This window comes from Hemicordylus capensis, chromosome 4 (assembly GCF_027244095.1).
Source record: "Hemicordylus capensis ecotype Gifberg chromosome 4, rHemCap1.1.pri, whole genome shotgun sequence".
In the NCBI taxonomy this organism is placed as follows: Eukaryota; Metazoa; Chordata; class Lepidosauria; order Squamata; family Cordylidae; genus Hemicordylus; species Hemicordylus capensis.
Genome location: NC_069660.1, coordinates 74,754,401 through 74,782,304, shown reverse-complemented (window position 1 = coordinate 74,782,304; position 27,904 = coordinate 74,754,401). Strand labels below are relative to the sequence as shown.

At 46.6% G+C, this 27,904-nt stretch overlaps 1 protein-coding gene across 5 annotated transcripts in view; it reads right to left on the bottom strand.

Moving 5' to 3' along the window:
• Window positions 1-27,904, bottom strand: part of GRM4 (glutamate metabotropic receptor 4) — a 600,709-nt gene that overhangs the window by 273,359 nt on the left and 299,446 nt on the right. For 4 of the 5 annotated variants that reach the window (XM_053249246.1, XM_053249247.1, XM_053249249.1 and 1 more), the window contains one exon: window positions 5,307-5,523. The exons of the other annotated variant lie outside the window; for it this stretch is intronic. In XM_053249246.1, coding sequence (XP_053105221.1) covers window positions 5,307-5,523 — 217 coding nt within the window. The remainder of the gene's footprint in view (window positions 1-5,306; window positions 5,524-27,904) is intronic. 5 annotated transcript variants of the gene reach the window in all.

Sequence of the window (27,904 nt, the reverse complement as noted above, 5' to 3'; positions counted from 1 at the left end):
AGTTGAACATGACCTAGCAGAGTGATACAGCTGCTAAACGAGCTAATGCCATCTTGGGCTCCATTAAAACAGACATACTGTTAGATGATGTGAAGAAATTGTTCCACTCTAATCTGCACTGCACTAATTAGCCCTCGTTTGGTATACTGTGTTCTGGTCACTGCATTTTTAAAAGGGCATTGATAAACCAAAACAGGGTCAAAAGGGCAATAAAGATGATGAAGAGTCTGGAAACAACAAGTCCTATAAGAAAACGTTAATGGAACTTGGTGTGTTTGACTTGGAGAAGAGAAGACTAAGTGTAGATATGATAACTGTCTTCAGATATCACATGGGAGAACAAGCATGGATTTGTTCTCTGTTGCTCCTCTGGGCAGGACTATGAGCCAGTGGGTTGAAATTAGAAGGAAGTAGATTCCGAAATTACAAGGCATTTACTAACTATAAGACCTATTTGACAGTAGACATTCTGCCTTGTGCCATGCTGGGCTCTCCTCTGCTAGACGTTTTCACAGAGGCTCAACTGGCATCTGTCAAGAGATGTTGTAGCAGTCTCTTGCTCTAAGCAAGGGGTTTGACTAGAAAATCCTCATGATCCCTTCCAACTCTAAAATTCTATGATTCTACAATCCACAGTTTCTCAACCACCGGTCCCTGGACTGCTGCCAGTCCATGAAGGGTTGAGTGCCGGTCCCTGACTGGGAGTCACACACACACACCAAACAACTGCAATCAAGGCACTCACATCCTCAATTTTGCACATAGCACGGAAAAGGGAGAGGAGGAGTATCATGGAGGCGCAGGACCCTGCTTCTGCCTTGCCTCCACATGCTGCTGAGATCTTTCTACAGCTATCTTATTCCCTATCTTTACAGCTTCAAACTGTATGCAGTGCGGGAGCATCGAGGAAAAGGTATGGCAATGGGTGCCACTTGAAGGGCTGCTGGTTTTTGCATGCTCATTATTAGCAGCCAAAGGTTGATTGATTGAAACCCAGCTGCCTGTTGGGGCTGAGGCACCTTGAGAAGGAACGCTGTTTCCCTCTTGCATCGGTGGGGCGTTGTGGTCCCTCGGCCCCCTGTAACCCCCTGGTCTGCACCGCCAATGGAAGATGGCGATCCCCTTTGTGACCTCGCCAGGGGGTGGAACCTCTGGCCAGGATCATGCCATGGTGAGGGCTAAGTGGCGGAGGAAGGGAGGAGGGCCACCTTGACTTGGGCTTTGCAGAAAGGGAGTGTAGGTGGACCATCCTCAGGGGAGGGGGAGCAAGCACGCGTACCAAGGAGGGCTAAGTGGTGGAGGGAGGCAGCGTGGTGCGGGGAAGAGGCAAGATACCATTTTCTGCATTCATGCAAAAGGGTCATTGGATGAATGGCACTGGAATGAAGTGATCCTGGGGATATGATGCCCAGCACGGTTCGTGTCCAATCCCAATCAATTTAAAACCAGCTGCCTGTTGCAGCCAAGGCACTTTGAGAGGGAACGCGGTTGTGGTCCCTCGGCCCCCTATAACCCCCCTGGTCCGCACCGCCAGTGGAAGATGGTGGCCCCCTTTATGACCTCACCGGGTGGGAGGAAGACAACCTCTGGCCAGGAGCATGCCGTGGTGAGGGCTAAGTGGTGGAGGGAGGGAGGAGGGCTGCCTTGGCTCGCCTCAGCTCACCTCGCAGTGACACGTGGGCAGTATGTGGGACCACATGAGCTGCGTGGCCCCCAAGGCAGGCTGGTGTAATTGGCGCATGCAAGGGAGTTGGGAAGGGGGCACAGAAGCGCACGCTGCAAGAGAGGATGGGGAAACACCTGCTATACTCTGGTGCATAAGGACAGCGGCAGCAGCTCTTAGACCCAGGTGACCTTCCGAGCGCGGTCCGGTGCACCATTGCCTCACCCACCCTGAAAAGTGCCTTGTCTCCCCAGCGAGGAAGACAAGGCATCCACCACTGCAACACCCCGCACCCCCCGCCATCTCAGAATTGCCCCCTTCCCTTTAACACCAGGTCCCCACCGCTCTTCACATTTTCTTTCACCATTAAAAAAAAACAACATTCCCAGCACCTGCCATGGAACTGTTTTTAAGGAGTTTTGGAGGAGCTGCGCAGGTTTCATTAGGTCTGCCTCACAAAGTGCACATCTAAGAGCAGGATCCAGATCAAGCCAGGTGATCATGACCAAGCAGCATTGACACAAATGAGAGATGACTAAATTAATTTCAGTGGGTGGTCCTGACTAACGTCATCTGGATCCGGCCCTGCGACTACACAACTCCTGCTAAAACTCCACCTCCATCATGAGAGGGTTAAACTGTAGACTTCGGGCTCTACTGACAACTTGCCCAGCTCTCCTCTCCTCACCTCCTTTTTGCTTTGCTTGACATCCAGCCTGATGAAGAGTTTTGGGGAATTCAGAGGCTTGCTTGTGTGTTGTTATCGTTGGCCCCATGTAGCTTTTGAATTTTTCTAATGGCCCAATATCCCCTCTCCATTGAGTAATAACAAGCACCCCCACCCCCAACCCGCACATACGAAAGACATACTGGAAACATATTTGTTCACCCAGGCTTTTAGATTCAGGGGCATTTCGCCATTATGGCTGGGGGTTATGGGAGTTTAAGTCCACCAATATCTGGGGACCCAAGGCTGAGAACCCCTAATATTCCATGTTTGCAAAAGATTCCAAATTTAATTATTTTAATGCTTATATTATTTTAATTGTAAACTGCCCAGAGATGCAAGTTTTGGGCAGTATAGAAGTCAGATAGATAGATAGATAAACTTAAACTTGAAACCACTTTACTAACTGCTGGTCTGAGAAATTGTGCATGAAGAATGTAGCGGTCCTTGAAACTCTGCACAAAGAATTTAGAGGTCCTTGACTCCAAAAAGGTTGAGAAACAGTGCTACAACCTACTATCCACCCTACCCCATATTTTTTCTATCTTTCCTAGCATACTGGAGGCTCATGTGTACTTATCTATTTGTCCTGCTTGTCTTGGGACTTTTTACTCACAAGGTAAGTACTATTCTATGAGGCTGTTCTCACGTGCAGGCAAAACCAGGTGAACAAAGCCAAAGGCGGTTTTGCCTGCGCATGAGATCCACCAGGAACATGCCCAATCCCGGCAGCACCTCAGCAGCAAACCCGCCTCCAGAGCCACAATCTAGAAGGGGGTTAAGAGAATGAGTGCTCTCCTAATCCCATTTTTCTGATCATCTGCCAGCTCCAGCTGCTTGCATCTGGGGCTGGCAGACTGCAGGGCTCCTGGCCAACTTCAGGGAAGGGAAGGGGATCCCCATAATGCACCATGCACTCACGCAGTACATTCTGAGAGTTCCAGGGGCAGGGCAAGGCAAAGAGGTGTGTGCCAGCACCCCGATCCTCTCAGCTACTGGCAGCAGCCAGCAATTGTCTGGCCAGGCAATTCACCCACCCAAGAAACAGGAATGGATTGTCTGTGGAGAAGTAAGCTTTTTAAGATGTCTTCCCCACTGACGCTGTAGCCCTTTCTCACCAATCGTGCAAAAGGGGTGTGTGTGTGTGTGTGTGTGTGTGTGTAAGAGAGAGAGAGAGAGAGAGAGAGAGAGAGAGAGAAGTATTTCTTGTTTGTTATATGCTTGGCGGCTACTGCTTGTTCAGTGGACTTTGGTTTCCCTAGAGATTTTTGTTTGCAAAGCAAGTACAACACTCTTCCTATTAAAACCCAGGTATTACTTCTTTCAACCTATTTCTTATTTCTTCTTACATATCTGGTATTTATTTGCCCAGGGAGTTGAAGTCAGAAAATTGTGAAGGAGAAGAATTATTATGGGGAGGAGAATTAGAGCTTTTTCCTCCATTGAAATCAATGGGAAACTTCTTAGAGGTGAGTGCTGTTCAATGTGCAGTAAAACAGATTCCCTTGGTGCTATCTGTAACATGACAGATATGATCCCTTGGAGGTGTTGACAAATATTCACTGATTTCATGCAGATTAATTGGAAACTCATAAAGTTATGAGCAGGAGATCCTCCACTGAAACCAATGGGAAAGGGGAAAAGGACAAATCAGCGAACAAAAATTGACAATTTTCATGAAATCTCAAATGCAGTTCCTGACAATGCATACAAAGATGAACAAGATCATTACTATTTAAAAAAAACTATTTTTAAAAAATGCACAACGTGCTACTTAAGATATAATATGCTTGCCATTCAAACTAAGAAGAGAGCTTAGTTTTTTCATTTAAACTAAGAGAGCTGGTGCTTCTTAGATAATGCTGCACACACTAGGATCTGCATTAAGTTGACTGATTATGAATGAAGCAGTCAGTGTCACTTTCGAATAAGGGAAACAGATGCTGTGCAATCATTTGGCAATGCACTATCATTAGCAACTTCTCATAGGCTAAGCTTCTTTGATGGGTGGAGCTTAGCAGAGTGTCATGACATCTCCCATTTTTACACCTTGGTTGGCTACTATCTTTGAAAATATAGTTCTGTCTAGAATTATGGCATGGTCTGCACTAATGCAGAAGAAGAAAAAAATGGCTTGCATACTAGAGATATGCAAAACACACGCCTTAATTTTTGTAGATATTTTCACCTGCCCGTATACTGGCATTATGTGTTTCAGATACATCAGTATTATGCATTATTCTCACTGGGGAAAAGCAAATTACGTACATTTGTGTCAACCCTATTCCATGATCTTCCTGTAGTCATGGCTTTTCTACCGCTACAGAACTTATTAAAGACAAAATGCTCTCCTGGTCCCTCATAAAGGCAAGGCAAGTAGCTGTTGGCATTTCCAATCAGACAATGTCCAGTTGGTTTATAGCAGGAACGCAGCAAGTACCCAGTTGCCTGGTGACCCTTTGTTCACTGGTCATCGCAAAACACCTCTGCCATCTGACAACATTGTATCTACTTGCACTTCAAGAGGAATGAACATTCTGGGAACCCTTCTGCACTGACAAACTCTTCAGTCTCCTTCAGATATTGCCACTTTCTAGACAGTGTAGCCAATGGGGATCCCTTATTCACTCAGCTCACTTACCATCTACACAATGGATATCAATACATTACAACAGAGCTTTGTAATTACCTTTTGTGGCTTCTAAGACTGGTACAGGAGTTAAATAAATCCATCAGTGCATGTGAAGACATCCAATAATCCATCACCTACCATTCTTAGAAGTCCCATTCACTGTGGCCCAAGGCTCATTCACCAGGAGGAGGAAAAATCGTCATTTAGCTATGGTTCCCAGCAGTTCTATACATCATCTCTGTCCCATATACACCATCTCTCTATAGGAACAGACATTTACTTACCATTCTCTCTGGATTTCTGAATGAAGGCTTCTACTCCACTCTCACCATAGCTTCCTTCAGAGGCTAAGGTCGAAACATAATTCCACTTGAATGCTTTGACAATATCCACCATAGCCTGGGCCTGATAGGTGTCCGATGGGACAACACGGGAAAAGAAATCATATCTGCTGTTGTCACTCAGGTCAGGGGCAGTGGAAGCATAGCTGATCTGGGGGATCTGTGAAAGCAGAGAGAGAGAGAGATCATTAAATCAAACTAGAGAGCCAGTCTTAAAACTCCATAAATCATATAGCTGTATCTGAGAATCTAATATGTAATGGACTATCCCATGAGGTAGCAAATAAATTTACTGCAGTTCCTTTTAAAAAACAGTGAAGAGGGTAGGAATAAAGGCTCAGAGATTAATAACTGGACTAGAGAAGAGCAGTCTCTATTATTTCACTGGATTTAGCTTGAGTAAAGACAACATTAGGAGACAATGAGCACCGCATTTTAGAGATTTGAATCCTCCTAGGGAGCTACCAAAGAACATATAGGCAAATCCCTCTGCCTGAAACCCTGAAGAAGACAAAACAGAGCTAAGTGGACCAGTGGGCTGCCTCACCCCAATAGTCCATCTAGCTCAGTATTGCCTACTCTGACTGGCAGCAACTCTTTAAGGTATTTGGCAAGTTTTTTCCATCAACCGTTACCACATCCTTTCAACTGAAGATGTGAGGGATATGCAATCTTCAGCATACAAAGCAGGGGCACTACCACTAAACTATGGCCCCAAACATTATGATCACACTCCTAGATAGCCATGTGTGTCAGGAGGGCATGTGCAGACGTACATATTTTGAAAGTGTTTATGGCAGTCAATCATCCAATACAACCGACAGGCTACTTTTCCATTTATCATTGGTTGGCAATGGTAAACCCCTCCTGTATTCTACCAAGAAAACCACATGGCTCTGTGGTCGCCAGGAGCAGACACCGACTCAACGACATAACCTTTCCTTTTACCTTTTGCCTGCATAGCCAGGCATTCTATTGCCATAAGAACTTTCAAGACACTTCTGGCTACATGTATGCTTCTCTTCAGCCCAGCTTGCTATCTGAGTTTGTGATTTATAAATACTCCGGGGGTAAAGGGAAATCATACCGGGAGTTACCAGTGGAGACAAAATCCCATAGAGAATACATTTGGACATATACTGAGGTTGTTCACACAACCAGGAAGGCAGGGCAGTGGGGCGGGGGGAGGCTGGTGGAACTCACCTTCTCCCCCCACCCCCAGACGAGTGCTACAATGTTGTTGAGAGCACGAACTGCACTCCCAGGCAATCCACACTGCATGCTGCAGCACGGAGCTCCACAGGCCAGGACAACATATCCTGGCATCTGGATATCCCACAATGCACTGCATGACATGCACAATGCAGTGGGGGAATTCCTCAGGAGACAGGCACTCTTGGTACCTGTCTCTGTGTCTGCTGGGGCTGAACATAGCCCAAGTGAACACTTGATCCTGGAGCCTAGGTTCAGGGCTCACTGGAGCCTTTTACCCTAGCTATGAGCCAGGATTTTAAGTGGGGTAGGTGGTGCTGCCCTGACAGGATCAGACCTGATCCCGGCAGTTCGCATATGCAGCCTAAACCAGGCTTGGCTTCCCTAGGCTAGGTTAGGGTAAGCATGAGAATAGCCTCACTAATTTACTTTCTTCAACCTACACACCAAATGTGCAGATTTAAAATCAAAGGAACATCTAAAGAATTGAAGACCTTTCATGGGTCCATCAGGCTTTTGCACAGGCCCATCAGGACCAACCCTCTTGCACACAGCAATCAGAGAGAACATCAGGAAGTTGTTCCAGCCCACTGCATCTCTGGGACCTTTCGTACTCACACAATGCCAGCAGGGAGTAGGAAGTGCTCTCTAGTGCCAGCTAGCATGCATGCTTCGATGAACTGTTTTTAAAGTGTGTCTGAATAAAGAAGTTGAAACAAATACTCTTCTTCACTGCTTTCCCATCCTTAAACCTCAGAAAGTTGTAAAAGGGAGGCCACATTCATGTGTAACGTGAAACTGGAGGTTGCTGAACCCATAAATTGCACTGCAGACCAATCGCAGCCCAGCAACCTCTGTTTTCAGGGCAGGGGAGCCTCTCTCTCTTCCTGAACAGCAGAGGCCACATCCCAGCAAGCTCTGTAACACTTGTGTCACCAGACTGTGGTCAATAGATTGGAACATCTGTAGAGTGGCAGCCACTGGCCACGATCTTCAAGGGGGTGTGCCAAGCGCAATTGTGGCTTTTCAGGATGGACTGCATGCCCTCGGCAAAGAAAGAGCAGAAATGTCATGCAAGACCTTCATCTGATAGCAATTGCACCATTGCCCCATAAGAGCCTGGCAACAAAACAGTCTCACACAAGCACAATTTCTGGCGGCGGCGGGGGGGATGCCTAGTGGCACTATTTTTCTGTTACTCAGAAAAGGGAAGAGAACAAGAGGAGGGAATATGTATATGGGAGGGAGGGGATATGTATATGGGGGAGATCAAAGGATCCTAGGGTCTAGCCCTCTGTGACCAAGGATGCTCTTGCTATGGCTCACCCTGGCAAAGCAGTCCATGAAGACCAAACCACAATCCTGCTCCCGTGGTGGCTTGCCACCAAGGGATTAGCACTCTCATGAAAGGACTCATCTGCTGGGGAGGACCTTAGGCTCACCAACCTTCAGTCTTCCATCATGAGCTGAGATATCAAAAAAAATTGGCCCCTGTTCTCTCTGGTTAATGATAGTACTTTTTTAAATGTATTACATTATGTTTGTACACCACCCCAAACATTTGTCTCTGGGCAGTTAACAATAGTATAAAACAAGTTAAAATATATACAAAAATTTAAAACAATTTAACAATTTAAAAATCAGCCACGAATCAAAACCTTAAAATTTTAAAGAACAGAAAAAGCTTGGGTGAAGAGGTGGGTTTTCAAATGCTTTCTAAAAATTGTCAGAGATGGGGAAGATCGTATCTCAGTAGAGAGTGCATTCCACAGTCTTGGGGCAGCAACCAAGAAAGCCTGTCCGCGTGTGGCCACCAGCCAAGCTGGCGGCAACTGGAGATGGACCTCTCCAGATGACCTCAATGGGTGGTGGGGATCATAATGAAGAAGATGTTCTCTTAGATACCCAGGGCCTAAGCCATTTAGGGCTTTATAAGTTATGACAAGCACTTTGTATTTTGCCCGGAAACCTATTGGCAGCCAGTGTAACTCTATCAACAAAGGAGTGATGTGGTCTCTCCAAGATGACCCAGAGACCAACCTGGCCGCAGCGTACTGTACCAAATGAAGCTTCCGGACTACATACAAAGGCAGCCACACATAGAGCGCACTCAGAAGTTAAGTCTGGAGGTTACCAACAAATGTACCACTGTTTTGAGGTCATTCATCTCAAGAAACGGATGCAGCTGGTGTATCAGCCAAAGCCGACAGAAAGCACCACGGCCACCGCCTCAACCTGAGAAACCAGGGAGAGGTGTGGATCCAGAAGTACTCCCAGACTGCGAACCTGTTCCTTTTGTGGAAGTGTGACCCCGTCTAGAACAGGCAGATCCAAATCATCTCTAGAGTTCGGACCCCGCACAATAAGTACCTCCGTCTTATCTGGATTCAGCTTCAGTTTATTCTCCCTCATCCAGCCCATTACTGCTTCCAGGCAAGCATTTAGGGAAGTTATGCCATCTCCTGAAGAAGTTGACATGGAGAAGTAGATCTGGTTGTCATCAGCATACTGATAACACCCCACTCCAAATCCCCTGATGATCTCTCCCAGAGGTTTCAAGTAGATGTTAAAGACCATTGGATAAAGTATGGAGCCTTGAGGGACACTATACTTAAGCTCAGAATTTGAAGAGCAACAGTCTCCAATCAACACCATCTGGAATCTGTCCAAGAGGTAGGAGCGGAACCACTGTAAAATAGTGCCCCCCCACAACACCCTCAGATGTTCCAGAAGGATACTATGGTCAATAGTATCAAAAGCCGCTGAGAGATCCAAAAGGACCAACAGAGTCACACTTCCTCTGTCAATTCCCAATTGGAGATCATGCATCAGGCCGACCAAGGCAGTCTCCACCCCATAGCCCACCCGAAAGCCAGTTTGAAATGGGTCTAGATAATCAGTTTCCTCCAAGACCGCCTGGAGCTGAGAGGCCACCACCTTCTCAATCACCTTGCCAAGCCATGGGAAGTTGGAAACAGGCCTATAGTTGCTCAACTCTGAGGGATCTAATGCAGGCTTCTTAAGAATAGGTCTAATAATTGCCTCCTTAAGACAAGGAGGCATCCTGCCCTCCCTCAGAGAAGCATTTATGATTTCTACCAGGCCTCCCACAACAGCCTTCCTGCTAGATAGAACAAGCCATGTTGGACAAGGGTCAAGAGAACAAGTGGTAGGCCTCACCGTTCCGGGCAGCTTGTCCATGTCCTCAGGAGTAGGGATGTGCAAAACATTTCAGGCACAGAACGATCTGTGCCCGAAACAACCAATTTCGGGTGATTCGGAGCCGAACCGAATCACCCATGATGAGACCCGATAATTTTCGCACCCGAAACAAATCACCCCTGTTTCAGGTCCGAATTTTTTGGGTGTTTCGGGTCTCCTTTTTGTGCCCTAGAAAAGTGCCAGCCTTGTCTTCTTCTTCCCCCTCCATTTTCAGTTTGACGTGTCTTTGAATTTCCCGCCTTTTTGCCTCCATTGATTTCAATGCAGAAATTGCTTTCCTTTTACTTTAATCGAAAAGGTCCTGGGGACAAAAGAGTGGGATGGGGTGGTAGTGCCCAATGGGTGGAGGTTACCACCCTAATTTCAGAGGGATTGGGCAAAGGGCTGATTTTTGGTGAATTTATGAAGTTTTAGTGTCTTTGGGGCAGATAGGGGGCATAACATGGGATCTGGGCCAAAAGAGTGGGGTGGTGTTGTAGTGCCTAATGGGTGGAGGCTACTACCCCATTTTCAGAGTGATTGGGCAGAGGGCTGATTTTTGGTGAATTTCTGAAGTTTACGCATCTTTAAGGTTTCCCCCATTAAGTATAATGGAGGGTTTATCGCTTCACGTTGGGGGGAAAGGGGTGGCCTAGAGTGGTGTGGGGTTGGTGGTAGTGCTGGGTAGGGCCAAGGAAGCTACCTGAATTTTTTCAAAGGATTTGGGCAGAGGGCTGATTTTTGGTTAATTATTGAAGTTTACACGTCTTTAAGGTTTTTCCACATAAGTTATAATAGAATGGAGCTTTCAGCAGCCCCATAAGTGCACTTGGGGGGTGCTGGGGTGGCCCAGAGTGAGTGGTGGTGTAGTGCACATAGGGTGCCAACCACCCCCATGGGTTTCTAACCCATGGCGTACAGGGTTCTGTTGTTTCTGAGGTATTCTGAGTGTGGATTCTATGATAGCAAATGAGATTTTCAATGAGATACCATGAATCCACTCTCATCTGCTATCATAGAATCTAAACCTTAAAGACATGAACTTCAACAATTAACCAAAAATCAGCCCTCTGCCCAAATCCTTTGAAAAAATTCAGGTAGCTTCCTTGCCCCTACCCAGCACTACCACCAACCCCACACCACTCTAGGCCACCCCTTTCCCCCCAACATGAAGCAATACACCCCCCATTCTACCTAATGGGGGAAAACCTTAAAAATGTGTAAACTTCAGAAATTCACCAAAAATCAGCCCTCTGCCCAATCACTCTGCAATTGGGGTGGTAGCCTCCACCCATTAGGCACTACCACCCCACCCCACTCTTCTGGCCCAGATCCCACTTTCTGCCCCCGATATGCCCCAAAGACAATAAAACTTCAAAAAATCACCAAAAATCAGCCCTTTGCCCAATCCCCCTGAAATTTGGGTGGTAGCCTCCACCCATTGGGCACTACCACCCCACCCCAATCTTTTGGCCGCAGGACCCATTTTTCTTACCCGAATCAATTCGGATTCAGATTCAGGTAGATCCGAATCCGAACTGAATCGGGGGTGATTCGGGTGAGCAAAATTCAGGCACAGAACAGAACAGGGGTGTTTCGGTTCGGGTCCAAACCAAAACACCAAAAATACCGAATTGCACACCCCTACTCAGGAGTCACAAACTGAAACCGATCCGGTCGAATCACATAAGAGGAGTTGCCGGACACCTCCAGTTCAGACATCGAATTAATTTTGGACACTCCATCTAAGTCTGTCCGAATCCAAGAGATTTTATCTGCAAAAAACTCTTTAAACACATCACAGCGGGTAACTGATGGCTCCAAATTCTGATTCAAGGAAGTGGGGCACTTACTAGCCCCCTCACAACCCTGAACAACTCCGCTGGACATGAACTCACAGATGCAATATGGGCAGAAAAGAACCACTTCTTTGCCGCACGTATTGCCTGAGCATAGATCTTTAAATGTGCTCTATGTCATAATCTGTTGGATTCGAGTCGAGTCTTTCTCCACTTGTGCTCCAGTTGCCTACCTTGCCACTTCTTCCCCCGTAGATCTTCCATATACCAAGGGGCCTGTTTTGAAGCAGGTCGGAGGGGATGCTTAGGAGCAATCGTGTCTACTGCCCTGTTGAGCATGTTATTCCAGTTTTGCCCTGTTGAGCATGTTATTCCAGTTTTGCATCAACAGGATCACCGGCATAGCCAACATTAAATCCCTCCAAGGCTTCTTGGAATCCTATTGGATCCAATAACCTCTTTGGGTGGACCATTCTAATAGGCCCCTCACCCCTGCAGAGATGGAAAGTAGTTGTAAGCCTAACCTTAACCAGATGGTGGTCCGTCCATGACAATGGGGAAATCACAGGAGTCCCCATCCATGGAACACCACCCTGATCACAGTAAAAGACCAAATCAAGCGTGTGACCTGCAATGTGCGTCGGTCTGGACACCACTTGGGATAGGCCCATAGTTGTCATGGCTGCTATGAACTCCTGAGCTGCCCCGGACAAATTGGTCCCAAAGTGAACATTGAAGTCCCCCAGCACCAAAAGTCTGTGAGACTCCAATGCAAGTTCCGCGACCAAGTCCGTGAGCTCAGTAAAGGATTCCGTCGGGCAGCGGGGTGATCGGTACACTAACAGAAGTCCCAATCTATCCCTGGTCCCCATACTTAGGTACACACATTCAATATGGTCAGATACCTTGACAGGGACCCTGGTAAGGGAGATGTTATCCTTATAGACAACAGTCACTCCACATCCCCGCCCACGTCCCCTCACCTGCTCCTCTACAGAATACCCTGGAGGAAGAAGCTGGGACCAGACTGGGCCACCAGCCTCCCCCAACCAAGTCTCAGTGAAACACACCAGGCCGGCCCCTTCATCCATAATCAAATCATGGATGACCTCGGGATTATTTTTGACTGACCTGGCATTGCAGAGGAGCAAGGTAAGGCTATGTGGGTTGTTGGCAGTGCTCCCCGAGGTCATAGAGCTGGCAAAACAGCCAGAAGGGGAGACAGCTATTAAATTTCTGACTACCCTTCCCTTGGAATGGCCTGCTGACCTGCCAACATTACTTCTTCTATTCCCCACCACTACCGGAATAGCTGCCCCACATTCAACCAAGGCACCCACTGTCTCCCCATCTCTAGATGAACCCAAACACATAACTACTTCGACCCAATCTCACCAACAGTAAAGTGAGCAAGAATCTTCTCTAGGTGTTCAAGTTAGTATGTCGTCGATAGCCCTCAGTCCCACCTCCGAGGGCCACCTCCAAAGGCCGGCCCCCTTTGGCGGCCGGCTTCGGCAGCCGCCTGCAGGTGGCCTGCGCCAGCGGCTGCACCTCTGGCTGCAGTCCACTGAGGCCAAGATCTCAGAAGCCCAATGGGTGTGTCTCACACCCACACCAATCAGGCAGTTTGGCCAGGTGCAGAGTATATATGAACACAATTAGAGTGAGTTTGCCCCTGATAGCAAACTGGCTTCAGCAAGGAGGACAAGAGCAAAGAAAAAGCCTTGGCCAGACCCTTCCCCACCCAGAGGAGAGTGGAGCGTAGAAGCCAGATAAGAACTCCTTACCCCCACAGCCGTCTTCCTTCCAGCCACCCATCTGACTTTTGCATAGCGACCTCCTCCTCTCCAGGGAATTTGGCACTCCATGTGTGTGTGCATAGCTGGGTGGGCAGACTGGGGAAACACTGGGACCAGGACAAATCTTAAAACTCTCATTCAAATTCCCCGGGTTCAGGCCAGTGTTATGCCATATGCAGATCTGCCACCATGGGGAATTGCGGGAAAGGAGGGCCCCAGTTTTCTGCAGCCTGAGGAGAGTGGGGTCACTGTTTGGGGCAAATGTAAAGATGGACATGTTCAAATGGGCAGATGGGCTGGCACATGGCCCACTTTGACCCTTCTTTGCAGCAGTCACCAAGACAGGGAGAGGTGTTGCCAGGGTACCCTTCCTCGAAGCTTGCTTGTGTCAAGCAACCAGGCTGGGCAGCATCTGCCATCCATCCCGCATGTGTGTCTGCATGGCCTGACACTCTCATAAGAGAGATGTCCGTGGGAGAAGGGATGTCATCGCACATTATTAGCGATTATGCCCAGCACCCCAGATGGTTCCTCTCATGAGTTGTGAAGGGGTATCCCCATGGCCTTCAACAATCATGAGAGAGTGGTCCACTCAGGAGTAGCATCCATCATAATCATAGAGGAGGAATCTCCCTGTCACTTGAGGCAATGCTGATTCTGCTGCCCAGCCCTTCTCGTGAGTCAACCTAGGGATTGCAAGCATTCACCTAAGGGGAAGGGGCTGGGCCCACCTTCCCCAACATCATTGTGGAAAAAATAGACCTGAGCCATTCAAGAATTCCTGATTGGGGCTGCCCTTCCAACCCTGGGTATCATCGCCCTGCCATATGTGGCTGTCCCAGCAGTCTGATGAGGTTGCCTTGTTTATGTTACCACAGTGACTGCATGTGCTTGTGAACATACATCTTGATAGCTTCATTTTCAAAAAGCTGAGCATATAGTGCCTATCTTACCATCCCGTCCCCTTTCTCTCCTGATTGCCCGGAGGGGGGGACAAGGGACAGAGTGGGAAGAGGACATGCTCCCATGAGACCTTCCCATTTGACAGGCTTGGGAGTTTGGGATGGGACATGCATGTTGCTGGGCAACTGCTTTATTGGATCAGAGAAGTGGGTGGGGCAAGTGCAGGGGATGGGACAAGCCAGCAAAAAGCACCACAGACATGGAGCGGGTGTAATCCTGGGTGGGTCTGGGCCACCCTCTCTATGATTATAGTTCTAGAAACTACATGAAACAGTATCTGCATTGGGATATAACGCTGCTGCCATAAATTCTCAGGTTGGGGGTGGCAAAACTCATTAAACTCAAACTGAAATTTGGAGATGGAAACCACAGGTTGCTTTTGCTGTGAAATTGTGGTTTCACGCATTTGGACGTTCACAAATTCCAACCTCCGCCCGATTTAACCCTAACCGGCCAAAGCTGAAATGGAGAATCCAGGTCAGAGAGAAGATAATATTGCCATGTTTATGTAATACGCCAGCAGCCTAAAATAGACAGAGGACTCAGGCCCCAATGCCTCTTAGTCCAGAACCCCAGTTCTATATATACAATACCTGACACATCCAGAAAGGAAATGCAAGTAAAGAGACAGTGATGGGCACTTGGAACAATGTCCATTGGGCTCCAAGCACCTTGTGATTCTCCCAGGAGTGCTTTGTTCATCCTTATAATGCAAGGGAACAGCAGCAAAGGCAGCAAAGTGTTCTCTCTGCCTCTCTAAGGAACACATTCAGTCTGATCACAGATGAAAAGCTTGGGAAGCATTAGATAGAAACCATGGATTTGCAGTTCTGTGTTTTCTCCCACAAAATTTGGCACCACAACAGAGGATGGCAGATGAAAGAAACCCTAGAGTCTCCCCCAAGAAGAAGACAGACAAAAGCTCTCACCCTCTCATCTCTGAAGAAGACGTGTAGAAAGGAGAGAGAGAGATTCCAGATGGATTTTGGAGCCCAGGAAGTTAACTGCCACTGAAGGGAGATGTGAAGGGCTCTGAAGACCCAGGTTTCCAATTGCCAAAAGAGCAAATAAAACAGCTCTTGGCTGTTTTAATTTCCCCCCCTTTCATGGTTTATATCTGCTTAATTGGCACAGCTGTCACCGCCCACCAACTTCTCCTCCTCCCATGCTTTGAGCCTAATTATGACGGGCTTCAAAAGGGCAGTCAGGAACTCCAGGGACAGGAAAGAGAAGAGAAAGATGTGTTTATAAAACATGGCAGCTGAAGCTATCAACAAGTCACTTTGGCAGCAACACAAGATTATGCCACTGGCTGTTAGAAAGAGAACAGGAGAAGGGGTAGCAATGCAAATTTCCTCTCCCCACACCCAGCCTCCTTTCTACTCTGTGCCCTTTGCCCCACATACCCTGAAGGAAGGCCAGATTAAACATCTACCATCCAGGAAATGAAGGAAGAAATTTTGGAGGGCAGATTCACATAACCAAAACTGGCTTCTACCACTCAGTGAGCTCAGTACATATCAGTGGCAGCTTGCAAGATGCTACTGCCACTGAGCAGTCACCCTGGGAAAGAGGGCAGCATTTCCCAGCCACCCTGGGAAAGGGGGGGCACAGCAGAAACACTTTGAGCCGGGTCTCACGATCAGTGAGACCCAGTTTGGTGAGCTGAGCAAGGAGAGCGGGCTAAGCTGTGGATGGTAGCCCATCTTCTTTCATTTTAAAAAAAACTGGTTAATGAACTTAGCGCCTTCTTTCATAGGGAAGATCTGAGGGATTTTTTAATTCATGGAAGGTGGCTGACATGTGAGGTCAGTCTTCTCCACATCTGGAGTTCCAGAGGCTTGATTAGGTGGGTACCCAAGCAGGTTTTCCATTTCCACATTTGGGTTTCCTGTGATAGTGAACTCTGCCTATAGAGTCATGCACTTCCTAAGTTGATTAGCTTAATAAATAGAGGAAACATTCTTGGCTGAGAATAGCATCATTAATTAGGATTTCAGAAATACTTAGGAGAGAACTGAGTGATTCCAAGGACACACACTCACATATCTTCCCATGTCTTCCCAAGCTATTGTGCCTGAAACCTTTTTAACTCTTTCTTAGTCAAAAGAGGTGGTGAGAGACTGCATTCAAGCCTCCTGTGAAAAAGCCATTTCCCTGGTCCTGTTAGCACTGTACAGTTGGACTTGGATTCCTTCCTTTGGCTGGGAGACAAGCGATGGTGGGGTATACTGAAAAAGCAGACCATTACATGTCAACTATCAATGCTATCTAATATGTAATACAACTGTATACCAACCATCACATGCTGCCAAAGATAGGATACATATGGTTTTCAAACTATCTTCCACAGATCCCAGGGGTCTTCGTAACCTTATTTAAGAACAACTGAAAGATAACTGGCCCACCATTACTAATCCTCCTCTGCAATGTGCACCCACATAAATGGTAGATGTGTCCTAGGACACACTCTCATTCACAATGGACAATGGTGACACACTATACTGTCCAATGTGAACTGAGTATGCACCCTAAAGCATGTTCCAGAGTCCTCTGCTATTTGTCAGTATATTGCAATGTGGAAATTGTTTCCTGGGAGACCCTTTAATATTGACCCTTTAATATTGACCCTTTAATATTACCACGGAAGTTAAAACTGCAACATTAAAAATTTAAATCTAACCTGGAAAATGGGGTTACGCCTTGGGAGTTCCTGAGAAACAGTGCAGGCTGCACATTTGTGGGGTTGGGGGTTTAACCTTTAAATCCCCAACCCTGTGAACAAGCAGCCCACCCCACTTCTCAGCCTGGAAAATTTAAAGCACAGCCAAGCTGCTTCTCAACTGGAAAAAAAAAAACCTGAGATAACTCCTTTAATTTTTAAATACCCAACCCCGTTAAAAATTAAACCCCCCAACCCCAAGAGTGAGCAGCTTACATTGCTTCTCCTGGGAAAGGGTTGTGGATTTAAAAATTAAAAGGGGTTATCCCAGATGCTCATCTGCAGTATACAAATTTAGTTATCACCAGGATAGTTTGGTCATTCACAGAGTTTAATTTTTAAATCCTAACCGGGGTGGGGGGGGCGGGATTCCCTCTATCCACTTTCTCCATACCTTTCATGATTTTATAGACCTCTATCATGTCTCTCCACTGTCATCTTTTCTCTAAAGTAAAAAGCCTCAGGTGTTGTAGCCCCTTGCCTCATAAGGAACATGCTCAAGGCCCCTGATCATCTTGGTTGCCCTCTTCTGCACCTTTTCCAGTTCTACAATGTCCTTCTTTAGGTATGGTGACCAGAATTGTACACAGTACTCCAAGTGTGACTGTACCATAGTTTGAATGAATGAATAGCTTAATGTGATCATTTATCAGATGTACATAGAAACAAATAATACTACATTATGATAAGAATTCGATCATACCAAGTACACCAACATAGAAGTCTCTTGTAGCAGCATCTAGAAAGTAGGGCTAGAAACTACATGAAACATGAAGCTGTTGGAGGATCTTAGCAATCACACAAAATTTGGCAACATTGTAGGTGATAAAAGTTTTCTTATCTGCAAGAAGGAGTGTGGCACAAAGGTCAGCAGTTGGACCAGGAAAGTGTGATAGCAGGGGAGAAATAAAACTGCACCTACTATCATTATAAAAAGAACAGAACAGCAGCACATGGCGGACAGATTCAACCTCACCTGAGGCACAAGGGAAAATCCAACTGGCCAAAGGCATTTTAAAAAACCTCCCAGATAGAACTGCTGATGGTAAGGCATCATATCTTGCCCTGAGAAAACACCCTATGATGGTTTAGTAGGGAAAGTGATAGTATAGGTAACTAGCAGGTTCCTGGTTAGTCACCAAGGCACCCTCTTATGGTCTCTGAAATGGAGCTTAAATCATTCTGGTATTCATTGTCCAAGATCCTCTGTTTGAGGATCTCCTTGGCTTGATTGCAATCTAATAATAACAAATATTCAATAGAAAAGCCAAATGATGACAATTTGCCCAATAGCGCTTGTGTCCAGGTGGATTGGCACACCATAGTTTTGAATAAGGGCATTATAAATATTATTTCTCTATGTAAACCGCCCTGAGCCATTATTGGAAGGGTGGTATATAAATCAAATAAATACTACTACTACTACTACTACTAATAATAATAATAATATATTTGTGAGCATGGTGCTTCAGGTATATGTGTGTGTATCCAAATGTTCAGCCTTGGCCCCTCGGCTTTCAGGTGCTCCAGACTGGTACGGCACCATGTGTGCCAGCAAAGGAAAGCCTACCCTCAACAGGAGAAACCAAAGTTTGGACAAAGGATCCTGGGGTTTGGTCCCCTGTTACAAAGGATGCCCTTCAAATGGTAGGCCCAGTTGTTCAACTGTGACAATGGATGCTCTTCAAATGGTAGGCCCACTGTGACAAAGGATGCTCTTTGAATGGTAGACCTGGGTCAAGCAGTCCAGGAAGCTCCAACACACTCCTGCCCCCATTTTGACTTGCTGCCTGGGGATTAGCCCTCTTATGAGAGGGCCAGTCCACTGGGGAAGACCAGAGGCTCCATTAGCTTCGGGTCTCCATTGGACTGCACTCTCATGAGGTAGGCCACAACAGTCTGGGGCACCTCCAAGCCAGAGGGCCAAGGCTTAACATTTGGATACACATACATGCAGTGTTTAGGGGACCACTCTATAGAGTTGGTGGGAGTAGCACCATTCATGGGAACCTTAATAATACAGGCACTGTCCAGGAATCCAGGGAGATCATTGTCCTGCTGACCATACTTCTGCAACCCTTTATTCATGGAGACTCCTCCCCCTGTGCCCGTTTTGTCATCCCATCCTTTTTGTGCAGATTGACAAAGGGGGAACCACAAAGTGGAAAGAGGGATTTTCCCAGTGTGGATCTATCCCTTCACATGCATTGGAGCTTGGGACATGGCAACATGGTGTCCCTGTTGCCAGGCAATGTCAGGAGGAGTGCAGAGAATGCGGAGAAGCAGCCAGCAAGAAGCACAGCAGGCATAAAGCTGATGCATTTCTGGGCTGGTCTGCCACCCTTTCTATGGTTTCTGGAGCAGCCACAGCACAAAACCCAGGTTATGGCGGCAGCAAAATTTGAATGACATCATGCTGCCTTCGAACCAGAGGTTTTAGCAGTGACACTCACTACAAACTGAAGGTTCAGATTACAGTTTGGGGTTAAAACTCTTGGGTCAGTTTGGTGATGAAGCCATAGTTCCATGCATTTGGACGACCACACAACTGAACCTCTGGCATGGTTGCCTCTGGTTTAGCGTTATCTCCAAAGGCAGCCTAACTCTTGTTGTGCAGTTACACCCCGGCTCAAAGCAGTCTCATGACCCTAAGGTTCAGCACTGTACTTCCTATTAATTATTATGTATCATAAAATATATCACCGGCATTTCTTTTCAATCAGTGTCTAACTAACCATTCCACAGTACATTATTATTGACAATATTTAGATTTAGAACTCAAGCAACACCTTTAACATTTTGAGCCAGTGATATTTTTGCTCATTAAACCCACTGAGATAGACCACCATTATTTCAATTTTACTAATGGAGAACTGAAGCTGAGATTTAAATGACCTGTCCAGGGCTATCCAGTTGACTTACAGCTGAGGTCAGATTAGACACAGATCCAAGACAATGGGGCAATTCACACGGTTGCCCTGGGCAGGTGGGGAGGGCATGGGGGGGAAGGCTGCTTTCATCTTACCTTCCCCCCAGACAACCAAGCTAGTCCTCTTTGGTGTACCTCTGGTACGCCAGCATGGGCAGCCCTGCTTCATGCAGCTCTAAGAAGCACAGAGCAAGGCGGAGAAATCCTGGGCCAGAACTTCTTGTTCCAGCCTCTGGGCATCCCTCAATGCAAAGTGCAGCACATGTGTTACTTTGGGGATTCAGCCCTCAGACGGACACTCCTTGCATGCAGCCCAAAGAGTCACACAATACCCAGTAGCCAGGTTAAGGGTGAGAGAGTACCCGTAACCTCGGCTGACAGCCAGGTTTGTTAAGGGGCTTAGGCAGGCAGGGAGCGGAGGGATCACTTCCCATGGCCAGGCTAATGCTGCCCCAGGCCTGGTCATGAGAACAGCCTCAATTTCTTTCTATTGAAGCACACCATTAAATACAGGTCTTAGATTTGTTCACTTGATAGGTTCATGCCATCACAGTAGAAGGAACTTCAGCAGAGCCCTCTCCAGACACTGAGGCTCTTCTCACGATTAGTGAGAAGAGCCTTGATGGGGTTTGCGGGGAGAGTGGGCTAAGCCCACTCTCCCCACAGACGAGCAGTCAGTCTGCTCGGGGCAGCCATAGTGGCCGCCCACATGACTGCCAGCTACATTATGGAGCCGGCGGGGGCTGGGTGGATTGGGGGCCGTGCAGCCCCCGGAAGTTCCAGCATGCCCTGCTTTTCAGCCTCCCGGTTGGGGGTCTACTCATGAGTTGATACGGTGCAGAGCCGCGCCATGTCAACTCACGATCAGAAAGCCTGGGTTAGCAGAGCGCTCGCTCCGCTAACCTGGGCCTAGGGGAGGGTTGTTTAAGCGGGTTACCCACTTTTGTGAGACTGGGCTCGGCTGTGAACCCGGTGGTTCTCACGCGCATGCAAAATCAGGCTAGGCTCCCTTAGCCCAATTTTGCATGACCGTGAGAATAGCCTTACTATGTTGTACAGGTGAAACTCGGAAAATTAGAATATTGTGCAAAAGTCCATTAATTTCAGTAATGCAAATTAAAAGGTGAAACTGATATATGAGACAGATGCATTACATGCAAAGCGAGATAAGTCAAGCCTTAATTTTGCCGTGTACTGTACGATACAGTGTACTGTGCTTGATTGGCCAGCAAACTCGCCTGACCTGACCCCATAGAGAATCTATGGGGCATTGCCAAGAGAAGGATGAGAGACATGAGACCAAACAATGCAGAAGAGCTGAAGGCCGCTATTGAAGCATCCTGGTCTTCCATAACACCTCAGCAGTGCCACCGGCTGATAGCATCCATGCCACGCCGCATTGAGGCAGTAATTGCTGCAAAAGGGGCCCAAACCAAGTACTGAATACATATGCATGCTTATACTTTTCAGAGGTCCGATATTGTTCTATTCTACAATCCTTGTCTTCTTGGTTCCATGTAATATTCTAATTTTCTGGGATTGTGGATTTGGGGTTTTCATGAGCTGTACGCCATGATCATCACAATTATAACAAATTAAGGCTTGACTTATCTCGCTTTGCATGTAATGCGTCTGTCTCATAGATCAGTTTCACCTTTTAATTTGCATTACTGAAATTAATGGACTTTTGCACGATATTCTAATTTTCCGAGTTTCACCTGTATATGCTTTCAGATGTCTGTGTAGAATGTCTCTATATGTGTTCATTTTAAAAGTTAGCCTGGCTGCAGACCACCTCAAATGCAGGGCATAGATAGGAAATATATGTCTGCATGTGCATTGAACATAATGCGTGGATAGCTGTACATGTGTACAGATCTGTATATGGGTTCCTGTACACAGATTCTATGTGTGTTGAACATAATGGGTGGACAGGGCTCAAGAACTGATCCAATCAGAGATGGCAACCATAGCTGGAGGAGTGGAGGGAGTGCCCTCACAAAGAATAACTTCTCAGAGAGATGTTAATTTGTTTCCAGAGAAGAGAGAAGTGCAAAAAGGATTGAGTCAACTTGGCACAATCTAAAAAGGGCAGGGATGAAAGCAAGGCCAGTCATTGACCTCCATTCAATACTCAGGAAAGTTATTGCTTCCCCATTGGGAGAGAGGTCATAAACACCCAGAAGCCAGCTTAATGTAAGGAGAAAGAGCAGTATGAGATGGGAATAGAATGGTATAAATGGTGTCAGTAGATAGCACTCAGCACAACTCCACTCAGCTGTGTTACTGCTGATGAAGGTCAGGCTATTCAGAACCTTGCAGTAGCACAGCTTTTATACAGTTTCCCATCAGGAAGGCAAGGGAGTGGGGAAGATGGTGTTCCACCCCTTGCTGGGGGCTGGTTCTAAAACTCTACCCAAGGAAGTAATAAATAAGCCTCTTAAATTAATCAGTGCTGTCCCACACTGAATGGTGCATTAGAATGATTTAGTACGAGAGAGTCTTAATGCTGCAGAGCACTTATATAGCACTTTACATCTTGCTCTGCAGGCATTAATTAATCTCAGAAACAGAAAAGACCTATTAAATCATCACAGCTTCTGCTCTCCTCCCCCCCAGTTTTTCCCTTCCTTGAAGATGCAGGAGATTATTACAGTGGCAACAAGTTCTTTGCTCAACTTTCATTGTCTTCATTCTTATATTTGGATAGCACATTTCTACATACATTTGTTACAAACCTTACATTCAGGAAACACTGCAGAACTGTTGCGGATCAGCATGAAGCCTCCTCTAGGGAGGAAGATGACAGCTGATTCCCAGAGTGCAACAATCTTGCATGGCCATTGAGTAAAAGCTAATGAAAAATAACATCACCCAACTGAGACATTTTAAAATCATTTTATACATGCAAGATCTCATTACTGGAATGAGCACTTTGGTTATGATCTGAGGCCTTCTAGTTCAGCTTAGCAAAGAGAGTGCTATGGCTGAGCTCAGAAAAGGAGAGTGACCATGGCTTGGCTGAATCCCAGAGCCAAAAGATGGCAAATTTGGCCAGGCAATAGTTTCTAAATGCATTCCTCAGGACTGCTTTCAAAGCAGCACAGAATCAGAGAAATCTTAGATAAGCTGCCCATTCATTTTCACAAGTGACAAGCTCCATGTGATGTTGTGTTAATCACATGTAGTTTCTACACACACACACACACACACACGTATTTTTTCTGCTAAAAATCCCCTCCCCGGGTAGGGATGTGCAAAACATTTCGGATACAGAACAATCTGTACTCAAATCAGGCTGTTTCAAGCGATTTGTGCACAAAGCAAATAGCCTGAATTTCAGATCCAAAAGTTTTGTTGTTTTGGACCTCCATTTTGTGGCAATCTCCATGTAGTCTCCATTTTGTGTTTGATGTCTATTTGAATTTCCCACCTTCAGATCAGTAAACGAAAGCATGGGCTGATCTGCTGACAATTGTCTCCTTCTTCCTGATTGGTTCTTTTGGCTCCTGCCACTCCTGACTGACCCCACATTGGCCAGGGGAAGGGTTGAAGAAGGGGCAAGGGTAGTAGGCAGTTCAAGGAGGGATTTTCAATCAGATTCAATCAGATTTAAAGAGGCAGCTACTGCCCTTCTGCCTCTTGGGAGAAGAGAGCCCTGCCCTGCCCGCCTTGCCACCAAGCCAGCCAGCCTGCCTGCCTGCCTGCCCGCCCCTGCTGGCTACTGCATGCCAGACTGGAAATGGATTATCTGCCGCATTGCTTCTTTATTCCTGAGAAGAATTCTTTTTTCACCCCCTTGAGAGAAGCACTGCCTGTCTGTGCCAGCCGCCAGCCACCAGATTTTCCAGGCTTTTGCCCCAGTCTCTCCTCCCCCAAATCTGAAGACTGAAGAAGGAGAAGTCACGAAGAAGTTGAAGAAAGAGTAGACTCATCAGAGACCAGACCACAGAAGTGGAATACTGGATGCAATGTGGGTGAATCCTTAGACTGAGCGAGTAGTACCCATTACACACACACACCATAAACACACACGTCTCTGGAATTGTGTATGATTGCAGTTTTCTCCTGTTTGGAGGTAGATTTTGGGTTGCAATTTAATTTAAAAAGTTGTGTGCTATTTAGAAGAAGTTTAAACAGGGGTTCTGTGTGGGAGGGATCCCCATTAGCTAGTACTAGTAGGTGGTTAGAAGGGTAGCATAGCCTTGTGGTTTTAAAAAAACAATTCTGTCTTTTTCCCCATTCCAAAGACTTTTTTTTTTGCATTTTTTTAAAAAAAACAGAAGCCTGTCCTCCAGTCCTCTCTGCCTATAATATATCAGTATTAATATTCTCTGCCCAGCAGCCTACAGGCTCTGAATGGGCAGGAAGGCACAGACTCTAGCCTCCTCCCTGCACCCATTTACCCCCACCCCCAACTGCAGCATTCTGAGGCCACGGCAAAAATTAACCCTAAGCCCACTAACCCTTTCACAGAGCACAAATGCACAGGTGTACTATGCTTCCCCCCTCCATAATCTCCTTATGACATAATCATAAGTCTAGCTGTGTGTACACACACACACACATATATATATATATATCTTGTTTACACAGTCAGACAGGTGTTATTGACCGGTTTGTTTTATCCAGACATCGAGTCCTTCCCAAGGACCTGGGATGGCTGAATTTTATTGTCAATAATGTTGTTGTTGTTGTTATAGATATCATCATAGAATATAGGCTGTTCCCAGTAAAGCTGCTTTTTGTAATTGGCTGATGGTTATTTCTGTGGCCCCTATTATTATTATTATTATTATTATTATTATTATTACGTTTTATATCCCGCTCTTCCTCCAAGGAGCCCAGAGCGGTGTACTACATACTTAAGTTTCTCCTCACAACAACCCTGTGAAGTAGGTTTGGCTGAGAGAGAAGTGACTGGCCCAGAATCACCCAGTAAGTATCATGGCTGAATGGGGATCTGAACTCGGGTCTCCCCGGTCCTAGTCCAGCACTCTAACCACTACACTACACCACACTGGACTTATGACTTACACCACACTAGACTTAAGGAGTGTGTGTGTGTGTGTGTGTGTACACACACACACACACACACACACACATAAAAATGGATGGGCACAGGACAGGGTTTGTGTCTGTGTGTACTTCTTTGTTTGGGTCATATTGTGACTTCTAGCATCATCATTTTTATTCAAACTAGATTGCTTGCATCTACAATAGGTTGTCCTGGTGCCACAGGCATCTATTGCAGAAATGTCCAAAAAATATGCCAAAAAATTGTGTGCCATTGTTGTCGTCATCACTCTTTTACTTATGTAGGTGGGAAAGAGGCCAAACCTCACTGTTCCACTGGTAGAATGTTGTTTTGCACCCTTCCTTACTTAACCCGCTTTTATGGCCGGGTGCCACAGATGTAGCTGAGTCTGTTGCTTGTGGATGAAAAATGCTTGGGTGGGGGAGGGCAGGACATATTTGATGCTGTTGTTGGCCCTAGTCTGATGCATCTGTGATTGCTTGCTTGCTTGCTTGCTTCAGCTGTTACCCTGCATTGGGAGGAGCACGTGGGGCAGTGCATTTCATTGTTGTTTGTTCACACTGTTGTGTGAAGATCAATTGCATTTGGTGGGGATGGTGGGACACAGTAGATGTGGTGAGTGACACAGTGCATGTGTGTGACCTTTGGAAACCTTGTTCTTTGCAAAGCTCTGCTGTTGTTGTTGTTGTTGTGTGCTGCATCCACCCTATGGGACAATGGGGACAGACAGTGCCCATTTCTGCTTGTGGGTGCCTCCTAGGAGTGCCCCAATGGGTGCCTGCCACTACCCAGATTTGAAAGGAATTGGGCAAAAGGTTGATTTTTAAAGAACATCTGAAGTTTGTGCATCTTTGGGGCAGCAAATGAGAGTGGATTCATTGTTTGACACTGAAAATGAATGCACTCTCATTTGCTACCAGCGAATCTGCACTCAGAACACCTCAAAACAACAATACCCAGTACCCCATGGGCTTGTGGGTATGGGGGTGGTTGGCACACTCTGTGCACTACACCGCCACTCACTCTAGGCAACCCCCAAGTAGAGTTATGGGGCTGCTGAAACCCCTATTATTCTCTATCGGGGGGGAAAGCTTAAAGATGCACAAACTTCACAAATTCTTTAAAAATCATCCCTTTGCCCAATTACAGTACTTTAAAATCTGGATGTTAGCAGGCACCCATTGCGGCACTACCACCCGACCCACTCTTTTGCCCCCCAAACCCCCTTCCTGCCCCGAATCTGCCCAAAAGACATGCCAACTTCACAAATTATTTAAAAATCAGCCCTTTGCCCAATCCCTTTGGAATCTGGTTGGTAGCTTCCTTGCACCCACTGGGGACTACCATCCACCACAACCCACCCTGGGCCACCCTAGTGCCACACACACACACACCCCGGGAGTGATAACTAAGGCTGCTGGAATACACATTATTCCCTATGGCAAAAATCTTAATGACGTGTAAAATTCAAAAATTATATAAAAATCAGCCCTTTGCCAAATTCCTTTGAAATATGGGTGGTAGCTTCCTTGCACCCATTGGGCACTACCACCCACCACACTCCACTCTGGGCCATCCAAGTGCCCCTCACATTGATCTATAAGGTTGCTGGAATCCCCATTATTCCCGATGGGAAAAATAAAGACACATATACTTCAAAAATTATATTAAAATCACCCCTTTGCCCAATTTCTTTGAGATTTGGGTGGTAGCTTCCACCCATTGGGCACTACCACCACCACCCACTCTTTTGGCCCCAGGACCCTTTTTTTGATCTGAACCTATTCAGATTTGGAAAATTCATGTACAAATTGAATCTGGGGTGAATGGGGGGGTCATATTTGGACCCAAAACACATCGGGGGTGTATCAATTCAGGTACAAATCAAAATGAAAAAATAGATTCTTGCACATCCCTATCCCCAAGCTGCTTTTCCTCTAATACAAGTAGCCATATCCTTTCCCCTGCAACAGAATAAACAGATTGGTAATTTTCAGCATTCCTTGCACCCAGCACTGGTTTGAGTGCTGGCACTGCTAGAGGCAACCCCCAGACACTGCTGCCCATGTCCCCTGATGGGATGCTGGCCTATCCCTACCTTCCTTATTCATGCCACTCTTCCCCATCTCTCGACTGCCTTACCTTCTGGGCACACTGGGCTTTTAAACTGCAGATTGGCAGCAAGGCAATGGCAAGAGAGGTGAGCAATCTCATGGTCAATTAGCAATCTCCAACTCTCTATCCCTAGAAAATCACTAAAGGGTTTGTTTACATGTTACATGAGTCTGCAGCATTTCCATTATGTTTTACATGCTAAATAATTTACATGCTAAACCAGCAATGTACATGGTTACAGTGGGTGGAATTCACAATTGTTCTTTTTAATCACACTGGCTGGCTGATTCTTCAAGCAAGTAGGTAAAGGAGGCTAGGGTACAGCAGTAATACCAGGGTTTCTACGTCACCCACAGTTTCAAAGAAAATACAACTACTTTTTCGATGTTTTGCTAGGCAGTTACTCATGTAGATAGTAGTGAGGCTATTCCCACGATCAATGGAAATCAGGCTAAGGGAGCTTAGCCCACTTTCTGTTGACCATGGGAATCACCAGGCTCATGGGCGAGCCCGGTGCTCTCAAGGCAGCTAGCCCGCCTAAAACACCCTCCCCTTAAATGAGTTTAACGGAGCGAGTGCTCCATTAACCTAATTTTGTTTCTCGAGTGTCACCGTGGCATGTGGCGACACACAAGTAGGCCCCTGACTGGGAGGCTGCAAGCAGCTTCCCGCCCTCAGGGGTCTCTCCAGGATACCTCACGCAGAGCATCCTGGAACTTCCAGGGGCCAGCCAGCCCCCAATCTCTGCCACCCCTGCCGGCTC